This window comes from Zootermopsis nevadensis, unplaced genomic scaffold (genome assembly GCF_977971745.1).
Source record: "Zootermopsis nevadensis isolate Lab colony 2312 unplaced genomic scaffold, Znev_1.0 Znev_ptg000064l, whole genome shotgun sequence".
Lineage (NCBI taxonomy): Eukaryota > Metazoa > Arthropoda > Insecta > Blattodea > Termopsidae > Zootermopsis > Zootermopsis nevadensis.
Window position 1 is genome coordinate 763,770 of NW_028259195.1, and position 15,556 is coordinate 779,325.

Here is a 15,556-nt window from a genome sequence, read left to right on the forward strand (position 1 = left end):
TTTAATGCGTCACTGGGACATACGATTGTGTGGTTCGTATTAACCCGGTCAGTATCGCACTCCATTGCAGCAAGCTGCCACTACAAACAGTCCTACATATCGGGTGGCCATTATGTCCCATTCCACTTGCATGAATAAACGGAAAATCAGTTAACACTGACACGATATCTAGTTGCTACAGGTTGCAGCGTGAACTTGTAACTTAATCAGTACACGAACTGTAAAGAAGTTCTTGACATAATCTCGCACAGTGCTAGGACAATGGATGTAAAATAAAATGTCGTACCTTTAGTTGCAACGAAGGTAACTGTTGCGAGCAGCGCCAACTGGGACAATCATAATTAATAAGAAAGCTGGTCATGTCGTTGACCGATTAACTAACTAGATGGCTTACCGAACCAGAAGGTTCATCACCGAACTAACCAAAGCCCTCCACCGGACCCTGTCCTGGGCCAACAAAATCCAGTCTCCTTCAACTCCTATCTCCCATAGATCCCGCCTGAGATTATCCTCCCATCTACGTCTAGGTCTCCCCAGAGGTCTCTCCCCCTCAGGCTTCCCGGTGCAAACCTCTTGTCCCATCCATGCACGCTACATGCCCAGACCATCTCATTCTTCTCGACTTAATCACCCTGACAATATTGGGGGAGGAGTACAGATTTTTAAGCTCGTCATTGTGCAGTTTTCTCCATGCCCCATCATCTTCTCTCCTAGGCCCAAATATCCTCCTAAACACCCGATTCTCAAACACCTGCAATCTGTGTTCCTCCCTCTGAGTGAGAGACCATGTTTCGCACCCATACCACACAACAGGCAAGATTATTGTTTTGTATATTTTAATCTTCAGGTTCTTAGAAATCAGACGGGAAGACAAAATATTTTGAACTGAGATGTAGCGAGCATTTCCGGAATTTAGTCTCCTCCTAACTTCGTCGTGAGCATCATTTTGAATCGTTTTTGTTGTTCCCAAGTATTTGAACTTTGTCACACTTTCAAAGGATTTATGAGCCACCTTAATGTCTGTCGGGTACATCATCGTGTTCACAAAAGCCCACCACCGGGGTCTATCCTGAGTCAGTTGCATCCAGTTCACTCCATTGAGACCCATCTTCGTAAGATTCGTCTTAATGTTATCTTCCCACCTACGCCGAGGTGTTCCCTTCAGGCCTTGTAAACTTTCAACTCGCCCTAAAAACATCGGCTGAGGAGCTCGTCATGCATTTTTCTCTGTTATCCGTCCCACTCCCGTTTTGGGTCCAGACATCTTCCTCGACACTCTGTTCTCAGAGCCCCTCACTCTATGTTCCTCCCTGAAAGAGAGAGACCACGTTTTGCACCCATAAATTCTTTGCACTCAATAATAGCAAACATTCCCCGGATTTAATCTGCTGATGTAGGGAGATAATGAGAGGGAGATTTGTCGATAATTAAGGCTTGTGAAACCGGAATAAAATTTCTTCTCAGTTCCCTAAAACGCTTTAATAATGTCGATGTATCAAGAGATGAAAAGCGTTAGAATTATTGTTGAGAATATAAACCCCACTTCTTAGCATCGACATATTTTTATTTAGATTCTGGGATACGAAACACGTTTAATTCCTTTAAAATTGTAAAAAGTTAATTGCCTACTGGAATATTCTTTTATTATCAATGTTGCCGTGAACACACACAAGTCAATCTAATGTTAATTGAAATTGTTTTAAAAAGAAGACAAGTCTAATTCTCGTACACGAGTTCAAAAATGCAGATGAAAACAATAAATGTGATGAACAATAATAATAAATAGGAATCCCTTACCTCAAACTTTGTTCAATTGTATGAGACCACGACGTCCACCAGCAATGATCGATCTAATCAAAACTAAAATGGAAAGAGTGGAGGGCAGTTTGACAGATTTCTTAATAATTCTTATATAAGATAAGAAATTGTGATATTCTATATTAGTAAGAAATGCCACAAACAACATATTCCTTCCACCTAACATTTACCTTGTTACAGCTGAACCTAAACGATAACAAGCCGCTGCATCCAGTCTGTACAGAAAGTCATTATTTCACGGTCACCAACTCTGAAATGACAAATGTTCGTGTAAAAGACAGATCAATGGAAATGTCACCTTATATTTTAAACTGCGGCGTAGCTCAGACTTTTGTGTGGAAGGAAACAATCTTGGATGAAGATAAGTGCAAAATTCCTCTGACAGCATAGCCGAGTTTCCAGGAAATTCCAAAGTGCAATGGCCGTGACATTCCACATGAAACCAGATTCATTCAGAATGGAGTTGCCTCTTTCCACATCCTACCTCATTAGGAACCCTGCATATTCCAAACTGCATTACAACACTGATATTTAAACACCGCAACCTATCTGCTGTCACACCACAGCGACCAGAATGGCATATCCAGATCACATCAGGTGTTCCGAGTAAAGGTGACGATTCTGAAAAAAAAAGTAAGACAAGTTTACTGCAATTACTGTCATCATCATTATTGCCATCTTCTTCTTCCAAACATCTGATCTGCCATATGCAACTTCCGTGCTCATTCTTTCCCTTTCTGACTGCCTCACTAGAATCCTAACAAACTGGTAATATTACCAACTACAAAACATCAGTGCCTTCCTGGACAAACACGTAGTAGCTAGTTTTAACACTTTTCTTAGTATTCAAATTGAGCCGAGTTGTTTTCTAACGATTACGAGGACGAACAAGACCTCAAAACAATGTAGAAATACACGAATTCTGTCGGCCAATGTACAAACGTTCTAGGCTACGCTTCAGGAAGTTGTCAAATGTCACTTTCATAAATTACAAAGGGACCCTTTTCCCCCGCCCAGTAATGTATCCAACGCAACGAATTATGGTCGTATCACGTAGGAAGATGGTGGGGACAAACGAAGTCAAATCAGACGACAAAACGATGAAGTAAAGCAAACGCGAAAAGCCGTTCAATATGACCTTCGTGACTGTATGTTCGTAAATAATTTGTTTCGGCTACGGTAAAAAAATGATCATTTCCTTGTTAACCAAAGCAACGCGCCATTCATTACGCTAAACTACGTTCAATTTTTCTGCTACCCTTTTTAAAACAATCCGCAAACCTACGCCCACATCTTGGTTCAGATTTTTATTCAAAGTCTTGGTTACTCGTATGGTCACATTTCCAGCAATTACAGAAGCAGCAGTTTGCCAGAAGACAACTGCCTGCCTTCTCTCCCTCGCTCCACACCCAATTCACATAACATGATGGAAGGATGACTGTAAGTGCCAAAGAAACTGGCAGGGTGCTGGGGCCACCAACCCGGTCGCAAATACTTAGACATTCTGTACTGTGGACGTGGGGATTCCCCACTAAGTAAAGGAGAGCCACCAAAAATTTCTTACTTTGAGGAAACATCTCTCCATGACACCAGCAGCAGCACTCTCAATGTAACAACTTTAACAAGTAGAAACACAACAAAATAAAGAAAGCAATTCTACAAAACAATATTTTGTATCTGACATTACGTCAATAAACAGTTTTACGAGATGAGTTTTAGTGCACGCTGATTACTGAATTGCCAGCATGTCTACACGAGAATTTCTGATTGTGGTCACAATGTTTATTAATATCCCGGGACCCCTTCAACATCGTGATCGTATGTTGATTGACTACCCAATAACAAGATCAATAAAACGTGCAACAAACAAAGCTACGTTCTACCTCCAAGAATCATACGCAAAGGAATCTTCACTCACAGACAGCTCAAACACTCTAATATTTTAACAAAAATCCTGCAAAAGAGCTGTACCACTTAAAGTCCTCTCCCTTCCATTTCAGCGCGGATTCTTACAGTAGTAGTTCTAGAAATGAAAGGAGGGGAGACACGGGTTTCGTATTGTATGCATTTCCTTCCTGATTTCTGCCCTCTAAAAAAATAACTGAGGGTTTTAGTGGGTGCGATATGGGAGCCCAAGATGAGAGGAAGGAGGGGTTATGTAAAAATATATTTATGAGGGAGCAGCTAAGGTGGTCAACGAACACCAAACAGACATCATATATCATTTCATTTCCAGGTCAACAATCTTTAACCAAGCTAAATGGTCAATAACTTCGGCCTGTCTCTCTCTCACACACACAAAAACACAATCTCTACATTCTTCCTATAAACAATCTGACTGACAACACTAACAAATTAGTCTTTCGTAAGCCAAGAACTCTTCACAACCATTTTACAGACATAAAATAACAATCCTGACAACACCAGCACTGGTACATTGTGACCCACATAAGTGGCACTGCCTTTCTATACTTGGTTCCAACCAACCAAACCACTCCTCAATCCTAATGCAAATCCCCTTACCCCACCCGCAACCACGGAATATACCAGAAGTAATACTGAGCCTCATCACATGTCCATGAGACTGACACCTGACAACTCTCAACTTATGGTTAAGTCTTAAATAAATGGAACCTCTGACAGTCATCTCCATTTTTGCAAGCAAATCCAAATTCATAACGAACACCACACCACAAACTTACAAGTTTTGTAACCGATCCCCTTGCTCAACACAGCAAACTCTCAAAATTAACCAAAAGCACAGAAAATATCCCGGCAGCTCCGCTCACTGTGCACAAAACTAAATTACTTACACTGGCAAATGCTCACTTATTAATTAGTAAACAGACCACATTAAAGGCTCCTCAGCACTGCACACATCTCACATGTAACAAAACCTTATCACAAATAGTCACCACCCTCGTCTAAAAAGGATAAATAAACCTCACATTCTGATATCCTATGAACAATATCATGAATGCCTCCAGCGTACCACAGATACTGCAATAATGCCAATCCCTCACCACATTTACGTCTTTCAACATATCAAATCTCACATTTAAGTTCACAACATCTAAAGTACCTAATAAAATTGGACAGACTCATCTCTCTCACACGACAACCACATCAAATACATTCTAATGCTCATGTACTCACACAACGAATGCCTGGTTCAGACCGATATCAGTCTCTTGCGGATACGAGGTTCCTTCTTTGTCCCAGCAGGTTTAATCTTCTGACATCAAGTCGGTCTGCCAACTGTTGCCGCACGTACTTCAACGCCTCTCTGGCTGGCAGTACGCGGGTCACGTGGTGCTCAGTTGAATCTGAAGGATCATTCTGTTTCTCGTAATCTGCTACTCCCAGAAAGAGAAAATACATTCACATTCAAGAAATCAAGACATCACACTCTTCTAAGAACACACAGTTTTACTTCACCAAGCAGTTAACACTCCCACCTTAGCCAATGAACAAGGACCTTCCATTTTCAGAAGACAAATTCTGTCAAGTTCATTACAAACCCATTCACAAGTTAACTTTAAATACGGGTCACAACCAGCGACCTGACAAATTCTTAACTCCCTCGCTCACAGATTCATACTGGAGCCTTTCTTTCCTCCTCCCCAGCAAATTTAAAACATTCGCCAAGTGGGCCATTATTCCACACGTCATAATACTGCAACTACAAACTCTACAACTCACACACTTCACGTCAGACCCACGCAACTTCCCTTGCCACTGATTCAGTGGATATTTAACGAACAGTTCGCTTGCCGTCTGTTTGGAGCCGAGGTGTCCCGGCTTACACGGCTCCCTCTCCTCGTGCCCCATTATGACAGCAAGGGAGTCTATAAACACCAGTCGGTCCATGCCCTTCAGGTTCGCCTGTTTTGATGTCATAAAGAAAGGACGTAAATGAAAGATTAAGAAATGGCAAGCCACTACAATACAGCCAACATCTGTAGCACTTCTACTACTAAGGTGAATTCAACCGACAAGGGGCAAGAGGTAGCCGTATCAATTAGATTTATTTTCCATATCACCATCAGTAATGCCACTTTATAATGCCTTCTGGAAGCAAAGGTGGAAACTTCACCAACAGTAATATAAATTGTTTCAATGTTGAACAATCTAAATTTATAAAACTGAACTCACCAGCTGCCTGTGATATCGCCACCATTGTGTAGTGACACACAAGGAACACCGTCGTAACTCTTTCATGGCTGCAGCAACAAACACTCCTACCAACTTACACAACAGGCCTTACTGGCTGTTCCAGATATGAAGCAGACGCTTTCAACAAGTTCACGTACTAAATGTGGTTTTAAGAGAGATTTCAGGTTCTCACAGTGGTCTTTGGGTTTTAACACCACTTGGACTTACAGAAAACCAACACCGATTATGGTTTTTAAACATTTAATGGTTCGCTATATCAGCTGAAGTTATCCTTGTGACTAAGCGCAATGCCATGAGGCAGTGGGAGCATGGAGGTAAACTCCATGCATTCTCAATTATAGAACTATGTGGAGGTCAGCCTCAAAATGTGGTTCCTTAAACTGGCAAAGAAAAATCACGTTCTTCATTGTTTCTTTGTAGTCTCAATAGAAGAAATAGACAAGTTCTTTATTTCATTAAAACCATTTACTACTTTTCAGGACAAATGGTCTTCTTCCTTCAATAATGGCATTGTAATTCAGAAAAGAATTTTATTAAACAATTTACTCAAATGGATAAACTTACCTGTGACTGCCATCTGGTGAGTGGCTCTGTCTTGCTTGTCCTGCAATCTGAACGGAATCCCATGGACTGCGGAGATCTCCACATGTGGATCATCAAAACTGCAACAGCGAATCACAATAAGTACAGATAATTACACTCACATCCTAATGTTCAATGGTCACAGCAGTGGCCAATGCAGTAGCTGCTTCCTAAATCAGCAACTGATGTATGAGGGACAGAGTAAATGGGAAATCTGGGTTTATGATATGACAAAGAAATACATTACTTGTAGAAGCCTCCTGGTACTGGCAGGATACTAAACCCAAACTAATTGTGATACAGCCTCTAACGGGCTCACTGTACCAGTAAATAATGAGTTCTGGGTGCTCAGAGAAAAATCTATATCAGTGCCTCATAGACTGCCTTGGGACTCGCTTACAATTCTGCGAAGAAAAGCCAGTGATTAACAATCTGTTATGTCATGTTAGTACCATCAGGCTGGAAAAACATCTTTTATTTTGTACACTATTTTAATATCAAGAATGAGGTTAGTTTGACAATATTCTTCTGCCTCCAACTGCTCTTATATACCTTGGACAGGAGAAAAGCTGCTGCACTCTATTCTCATCATCATTAAAATTCAGGGATGCCACCAAGAAACAGCAAATTATTTCCCAGCACTGACGACGGTAGAACGGATCCGTCGTGCTTGACTTCTGAGCACTAGATGCTGTCTCCACGACCTAGAAAACACAAGCAACAGTTTCAAGTTATAACGACTAAGGAAAGTGAAATGTTTTAGTTACAGTAACTTCCATGCGGCATTGTTATAATACTTTCACGTACTGCACTTACTGTAATACTCTAAACACCTTTTCTCCACATCAGGGCGCATGTCATATTTATTTCCAGAAACTTTGGGTTTCATGGACACCTAGACTTTTATTTTGCAAGTGGAAACAATTTTGACAAATCTCAACAACACTGAAATAAAAATTAACTACAAGCATATAATTTTTGTATAGTCTATGCTAACCCTAATAAACGTCAAAAAGGAACGTACTATACGCGTACCAAGTTATTTAATAATCTTCCACCAACAATTTAAACTCTAAATGATTTAAAGGTGTTCAAGCGTGCATTGAGAGGTCACCTCATCACTCACACTTTCCATTCTGCAGTTTATTTCACCTCTGCTGAAATTTCTTCAGTTTTATGTATATCTATAATCTATATTTAAAGTGGTTTTGCATTTCTATTTAAAATTCTGAGGTTTATGTATATTAATTTGTAATTTTTTTTAATACCTGTATTGCAGAATCTGAAGGTTATGTACATTCACATATGAAACACGTCCTTGCATTGTGTCAAAAGTACTGAGGTTTACATATATTGAATGAAGTCCTGAAGTTTATGTTTATTGTATGAAATGACTTGTACTGCATCCTTTGGATTACTCCTAAGAAGGATCTATGGAATGCAAAGAAACTCTACTCTCTAACATACCTGAATAATGCAATTCCTTATCACACACACTAATAAGGCTTTTTACATGCAAAAGAAAATAATCACAACAATGGCAGGTGTCAAAAGCTGCTTACCTTATAGAGAATAATTTCGTAAATTTAATATACTTCCACTTGCAAGTGAATTTATATTCTGCTTGCTATCATTTGTGGTGGAAAAGTTGGATAATTTTAAAAGAAATACAGATGTACATAATTGAATTACAAGATGTAAACCCTGCTAAATGTCAAAGAGGAGTGTACTTTACACGTGTCAAGTTATTTAATAATCACCAACCAACAATTAAAACTCTAAATTGTGATATAAATGTATTCAAGCCTGCACTGAAATTAGCTTTCATACTTGAATTGCAAAATCTGAAGGTTATGTACATTCATATGTGAAACACGTTCTTGTAATTGTGTCAAAAGTATATTGAATGAAGTCCTGAAGTTTATGTTTACTGTATGAAATGACTTGCTCTGCATCCCATGGTTTAGTCCTAAGAAAGATCTATGGAATGCAAAGAAACTCTACTCTCTAACATACCTGAATAATGCAATTCCTTATCCAAGTCACAAACACTCCAGGTGCTTCGTTCTGTCTGGTTCTTCACAACTCCAACTCCAAATAAGCTGCTTCCCCATCACGCACACAACTGATCTTCTGAAACACTGATATTCAGACAAATTGGTCCTCCATGTCTTCGTTGATGCCAGTAAACACACACTACAGCTACAGTTCACATGAAAGTTGCTACTCAGCACATCCCCTGATCTCAAACTCCTCTTTGAGACAGACTAGGCACTCCCACTAAATCTATAACAGTACACCTCCTCGGAAAGCAAGGTATATAATCGCACGAGGGCCTGAGGTCTTCCTTGTGGCATTGTGAGGCATGCTACGAACACCCCATACTTGGTCACTAGGAATCAAAAGTGGGCAACTGTGGTGTGGTGTGGTGTGGTGGCCACATAACCAACATTACAACCTGTAACCCTAGCTGCTTACTTCTACCTTCTTCACTGCGATAAGCTCTTGCACAAAGTTAAATCAACAGCTACTGAATTTCCACATGCAAGTCACAAAAACAGAGGCTGCCACCACGAGTCTGTGGGTCATCCCAACCGCATCGACTGATGAATTGTGTCCATCATGCACAGTGGTCATGTCAGCTACCGGAGCAAAGTCTTGCTACCTCCGTAGTAATGATGGACTCGAAACTGCATAACGGCTGAAGTATCCCATATGCTTGCATTCACGCCTACCTGAAACAAAACCATGTACAGAAATAAACATCCGCATTGAGAGACCAGTATTAATTCTTACTACGAAGGCACTCTACACCACATTAATAACCTACTGGCAACTAATCCGGCCTTTCGTGCAACCAAAATATTTCCCACTTTACGTACTTCACACAGGAGAAAGATGACAAACATCAGTTCAAATAAACTTGCAAGCATTGGAAATATAAGAGAGTAAAGCTGCACTCGACTGGCCATGCATCCTACCATCACGCCGTCCGAAGTAAACAATAACAGCAGAGGAGCTGCGCCATTTTCTCGCACGCAGGGACGGCAACGTCTGAAAAACAGCGAACACATCCCGCCACCGGCGGAGCATGAGGGATATTCAATGATCAATATGTGCGCACCCTGACGAACTGTCCTGTCATCTACCGACAATACACCTGAGGTACATGCCCGTCCGCGAACACTACACGGCACTGACGAACCAAATGCTGACTGAAATACCACTCCAAAGACTGTAAAATTATGAAGACCTCAAACTTTATTCCGTGAATACCATTAGTGACACATCTTCTCCTTTAAAAACGACAGGAAGTAAAGAAAAAAATTAAGGCGAAACGAGCTACCAACTTCGCCTATAAGAAACCAACTACCAATCACTTCCATCACCTCAAAAATCATAAAATAATTTATGGATCCAACCACACCCAATAAACTACAGCTCAATCAACTTAGCACGAAGCACTATGAAACAAGTAGCCCACAATTTGCATCTACATCGCCTACATCCTAGGGCACATTTGTCACATAACCTGTCGGTCGCCGTTATGTTACTGCTCAGATTGATACCAGACACAACTCTTGAATACCTGCACGTCTACCTATAAATCACCCAGTGAAATCGTCCACGTCCTTTCCAACACGAACTTATCCTCGTCACATTTCATGTTGGCACTCAAGACATCACGCAAATTCAGCACAGACATTCTCCCTGCGCGATAATTTCTCACAAGTAATTTTGCAGAAGGGCGAAAATGTCTCGCGAGCTGAGTCATTTGAAAAATACGACCAACATCACCTATAAGACACCAACTAATAAACATTTCCATAACCTAAATATCTTCCATCATTTATGAAAACAGGTGGGATTTCGTAAACTACAGCTCAATGAACGAAGCACTATTAACGATTATTGCATATGTCGCCACTACACAGCCCCTCTGCCACCAGGTTGTACTTCACGAGCATCTATAACACACCCAACGACCCAGCCCACTGGTGACCGTACTTCAACAACACCAACTTCACTTCGTCAGACTTCATTTTGGCACATGCAGCAATCAACACTTAATACACTACCAACAAAATTAATGCCGGCAATATTCGCTGAAAACCACTTGCAGAAAAACACACACAATCCATAAAACTCATTGCACTTACCTGACTTACAAAAAGCAATCTCATCACTGGCAAGTCAAACTTTTCGATCATAGGACAACTGCTATTGCGCATCTCCCGTTAAAGACTGTTTGGAAACTCCCTCTCGGTGATGATCACCAAGTATTCCCGTTACCTCCCGCTTTGACATCACTTTACAGATTTACATGAAGAAAATACAAACTAAGTAATGCGTGGTCAGCACACTTTTAAAGCCCTCCTGGGTCAGAGAACGGACACCCACTATTATCAAGACTGTCCGGTATAGCTATGCCAGAGATCTTCATCACCGCACTTCCTAAACGAGTGAAACTGCAGAGCCCCCCCCCCCATCTGCTTCCGAACATATTCACAATGACTGACGTTTTGAAGATCTTTCTGTGGTATTAGCTTGAACTGAGAATGTGAAATGGGATGAAGCAGATAAAAGGAAATAACATATTCTTTCCAGGAAGCAGACTCTTATCAACGCAATGTGATTGCGGCCGACATTTCTACTATTTTACTACACTCCGTAGAACACCCCACACACATAACTAGACATCCACACCTTACACGTTCACATAATTCATATCTAAGTTGCTATCACACTTGCAACACAATTACCACAACAGAGCAAGCCCCTGTCAATGGGTTAAATTTTTAGAAATTATTCGAAAGTCAATTTTCAAAAGGCAAATATCTCCCGATCTGTAGGAATCTGAGAGACAAACCTTATGTCACTTTGAGGGAAACTATATGTCAACTTCCTGTCAGAGTCACGTCAATGTATGTTCAAGGGTTTGGAGGATAGAGACATTTTAATTTTTCGAGATAATTCGAAAGTCAATTTGTGAAAGTCAAATATCTCCCGATCTGTAGGAATCTGAGAGACAAACCTTATGTCACTTTGAGGAAACGCATATGTCAACTACATGTCAGAGTCACGATAATGTATGTCCAAGGGTTTGGAGGATAGAGACATTTAAATTTTTCGAGATTATTCGAAAGTCAAATTTTAAAAGGCAAATATCTCCCGATCTGTAGGAATCTGATACACAAAACTTATGTCACTTTGAGGGAACGTATATGTCAACTTCATGTCATAGTCACGTCAATGTATGTCCAAGGGTTTGGAGGATAGAGACATTTAAATTTTTAGAGATTATTCGAAAGTCAATTTTTAAAAGGCAAATATCTCCCGATCTGTAGGAATCTGAGAGACAAAACTTATGCCACTTTGAGGGAACGTATATGTCAACTTCATGTCATAGACACGTCAATGTATATCCCAAGGGTTTGGAGGATAGAGACATTTAAATTTTTCGAGATTATTCGAAAGTCAATTTTTAAAAAACAAATATCTAACGATCTGTAATCATCTGAGAGACAAACCTTATGTCACTTTGAGGGAACGCATATGTCAACTTTTTGTCAAAGTCACGTAAAAGTATGTCCAAGGGTTTGGAGGATAGAGACATTTTAATTTTTCGAGATTATTCGAAAGTCAATTTTTAAAAGGCAAATATCTCCCGATCTGTAGGAATCTGAAAGACAAAACTTATGTTTTTTGAGGAAACGTATATGTCAACTTCCTGTCATAGTCACGTCAATGTATGTCCAAGGGTTTGGAGGATAGAGACATTTAAATTTTTAGAGATTATTCGAAAGTCAATATTTAAAAGGCAAATATCTCCCGATCTGTAGGCATCTGAGAGACAAACCTGATATCACTTTGAGGGAACGCAAATGTCAACTTCATGTCAGAGTCTCGTCAATGTATGTCCAAGGTTTTGGACGATAGAGACATTTAAATTTTTCGAGATTATTCGAAAGTCAATTTTTAAAAGGCAAATATCTCCCGATCTGTAGGCATCTGAGAGACAAAAATTATGTCACTTTGAGGGAACGCATATGTCAACTTCATGTCAGAGTCTCGTCAATGTATGTCCAAGCGTTTGCAGGATAGAGACATTTAAATTTCTCGAGATTATTCGAAAGTCAATTATTGAATAGGCAAATATATCCCGATCTGTATTAATCTGAGAGACAAAACTTATGTCACTTTGAGGGAACGTATATGTGAACTTCATCTCATAGTCACGTCAATGTATGTCGAAGGGTTTGGAGGATGGAGACATTTAAATTTTTAGAGATTATTCGAAAGTCAATTATTAAAAGGCAAATATCTCCCGATCTGTAGGCATCTGAGAGACAAAACTTATGTCACTTTGAGGGAACGGATTTGTCAACTTCATGACAGAGTCTCGTCAATGTATGTCCAAGGGTTTGGAGGATAGAGACATTTTAATTTTACGAGATTATTCGAAAGTAAATTTTTAAAAGGCAAATATCTCCCGATCTGTAGGAATCTGAGAGACAAAACTTATTTTACTTTGAGGGAACGTATATGTAAATGTCCTGTCAGAGTCACGTCAATGTATGTCCAAGGGTTTGGAGGATAGAGACATTTTAATTTTACAAGACTATTCGAAATTCAATTTTTAAAAGGCAAATATCTCCCGATCTGTATTAATCTGAGAGACAAAACTTATGTCACTTTGAGGGAACGTATATGTCAACTTCGTGTCAGATTCTCGTCAATGTATGTCCAAGGGTTTGGACGATAGACACATTTAAATTCTTCGAGATTATTTGAAAGTCAATATGTAAAAGGCAAATATCTTCCGATCTGCAGGCATCTGAGAGACAAACCTTATGTCATTTTGAGGGAACGCATATGTCAACTTCATGTCAGAGTCTCGTCAATGTATGTCCAACGGTTTGGACGATAGAGACATTTTAATTTCTCGAGATTATTCGAAAGTCAATTTTTTAAAGGCAAATATCTCCCGATCTGTAGGAATCTGAGAGACAAACCTAATGTCACTTTGAGGGAACATATATGTCAACTTCCTGTCAGAGTCACGTCAATGTATGTCCAAGGGTTTGGAGGATAGAGACATTTAAATTTTTAGAGATTATTCGAAAGTCAATTTTTAAAAGGCAAATATCTCCCGATCTGTAGGAATCTGAGAGACAGAACTTATGTCACTTTGAGGGAACGTATATGTAAACGTCCTGTGAGAGTCACGTCAATGTATGTCCAAGGGTTTGGAGGATAGAGATATTTTAATTTTACGAGATTATTCGAAAGTAAATTTTTAAAAGGCAAATATCTCCCGATCTGTAGGAATCTGAGAGACAAAACTTATATCAATTTGAGGGAACGTATATGCCAACTACATGTCAGAATCTCGTCAATGTATGTCCAAGGGTTTGGACGATAGAGAAATTTTAATTTTTCGAGATTATTCGAAAGTCAATTTTTAAAAGGCCAATATCTCCCGATCTGTTTGCATCTGAGAGACAAACCTTTTGTCACTTTGAGGGAAAGCATATGTCAACTTCATGTCAGAGTCTCGTCAATGTATGTTCAAGGGTTTGGAGGATAGAGACATTTTAATTTTTCGAGATTATTCGAAAGTCAATTTTTAAAAGGCAAATATCTCCCGATCTTTAGGCATCTGAGAGACAAACCTTATGTCACTTTGAGGGAATTTATATGTCAACTTGCTGTCAGAGTCACGTCAATGTATGTCTAAGGGTTTGGAGGATAGAGACATTTAAATTTTTAGAGATTATTCGAAAGTCAATTTTTGAAAAGGCAAATATCTCCCGATCAATAGGAATCTAAGAGACAAACCTTATGTCACTTTGAGGGAACGCGTATGTCAACTTCATGTCAGAGTCTCGTCAATGTATGTCCAAGGGTTTGGAGGATAGAGACATTTTAATTTTTCGAGATTATTCGAAAGTCAATTTTTGAAAAGGCAAATATCTCCCGATCTGTATTAATCTGAGAGACAAAACTTATGTCACTTTGAGGGAACGTATATGTCAACTTCATGTCATAGTCACGTCAAGGTATGTCCAAGGGTTTGGAGGATAGAGACATTTAAATGTTTAGAGATTAATCGAAAGTAAATTTTTAAAAGGCAAATATCTCCCGATCTGTAGGAATCTGAGAGACAAAACTTATGTCACCTTGAGGGAACGTATATGTCAACTTCCTGTCAGAGTCACGTCAATGTATGTAGAAGGGTTTGGAGGATAGAGACATTTAAATTTTTAGAGATTATTCGAAAGTCAATTTATGAAAAGGCAAATATCTCCCGATCTGTAGGCATCTGAGAGACAAACCTTATGTCACTTTGAGGGAACGCATATGTCAACTTCATGTCAGAGTCTCGTCAATGTATGTAAAAGCGTTTGCAGGATAGAGACATTTAAATTTTTCGAGATTATTCGAAAGTCAATTATTAAAAGGCAAATATCTCCCGATCTGTAGGTATCTGAGAGACAAAACTTATGTCACTTTGAGGGAACGCGTATGTCAACTTCATGTCAGAGTCTCGTCAATGTATGTCCAAGGGTTTGGAGGATAGAGACATTTTAATTTTTCGAGATTATTTGAAAGTCTATTTTTAAAGGCAAATATCTCCCGATCTGTATTAATCTGAGAGACAAAACTTATGTCACTTTGAGGGAACGTATATGTCAACTTCATGTCATAGTCACGTCAAGGTATGTCCAAGGGTTTGGAGGATGGAGACATTTAAATTTTTAGAGATTATTCGAAAGTCAATTATTAAAAGGCAAATATCTCCCGATCTGTAGGTATCTGAGAGACAAAACTTATGTCACTTTGAGGGAACATATATGTCAACTTCATGTCAGAATCTCGTCAATGTATGTCCAAGGGGTTGGACGATAGAGACATTTTAATTTTTCGAGATTATTTGAAAGTCAATTTTTAAAAGGCAAATATCTCCCGATCTGTA

At 39.5% G+C, this 15,556-nt stretch overlaps 1 protein-coding gene across 1 annotated transcript in view; it reads right to left on the minus strand.

Annotated features, from left to right (window-relative positions):
- LOC147871107 (transformation/transcription domain-associated protein-like) overlaps positions 1 to 15,556 on the minus strand; it is a 178,249-nt gene that overhangs the window by 89,193 nt on the left and 73,500 nt on the right. The window contains exons 2-6 of the mRNA XM_087341186.1: positions 7,129 to 7,280; positions 6,559 to 6,656; positions 5,974 to 6,059; positions 5,521 to 5,703; positions 1,989 to 5,174 (exon numbers count right to left, since the gene is read on the minus strand). Of these exons, the coding sequence (XP_087197312.1) occupies positions 5,124 to 5,174; positions 5,521 to 5,703; positions 5,974 to 6,059; positions 6,559 to 6,656; positions 7,129 to 7,280 (570 nt within the window). The 3' untranslated portion in view covers positions 1,989 to 5,123. The remainder of the gene's footprint in view (positions 1 to 1,988; positions 5,175 to 5,520; positions 5,704 to 5,973; positions 6,060 to 6,558; positions 6,657 to 7,128; positions 7,281 to 15,556) is intronic.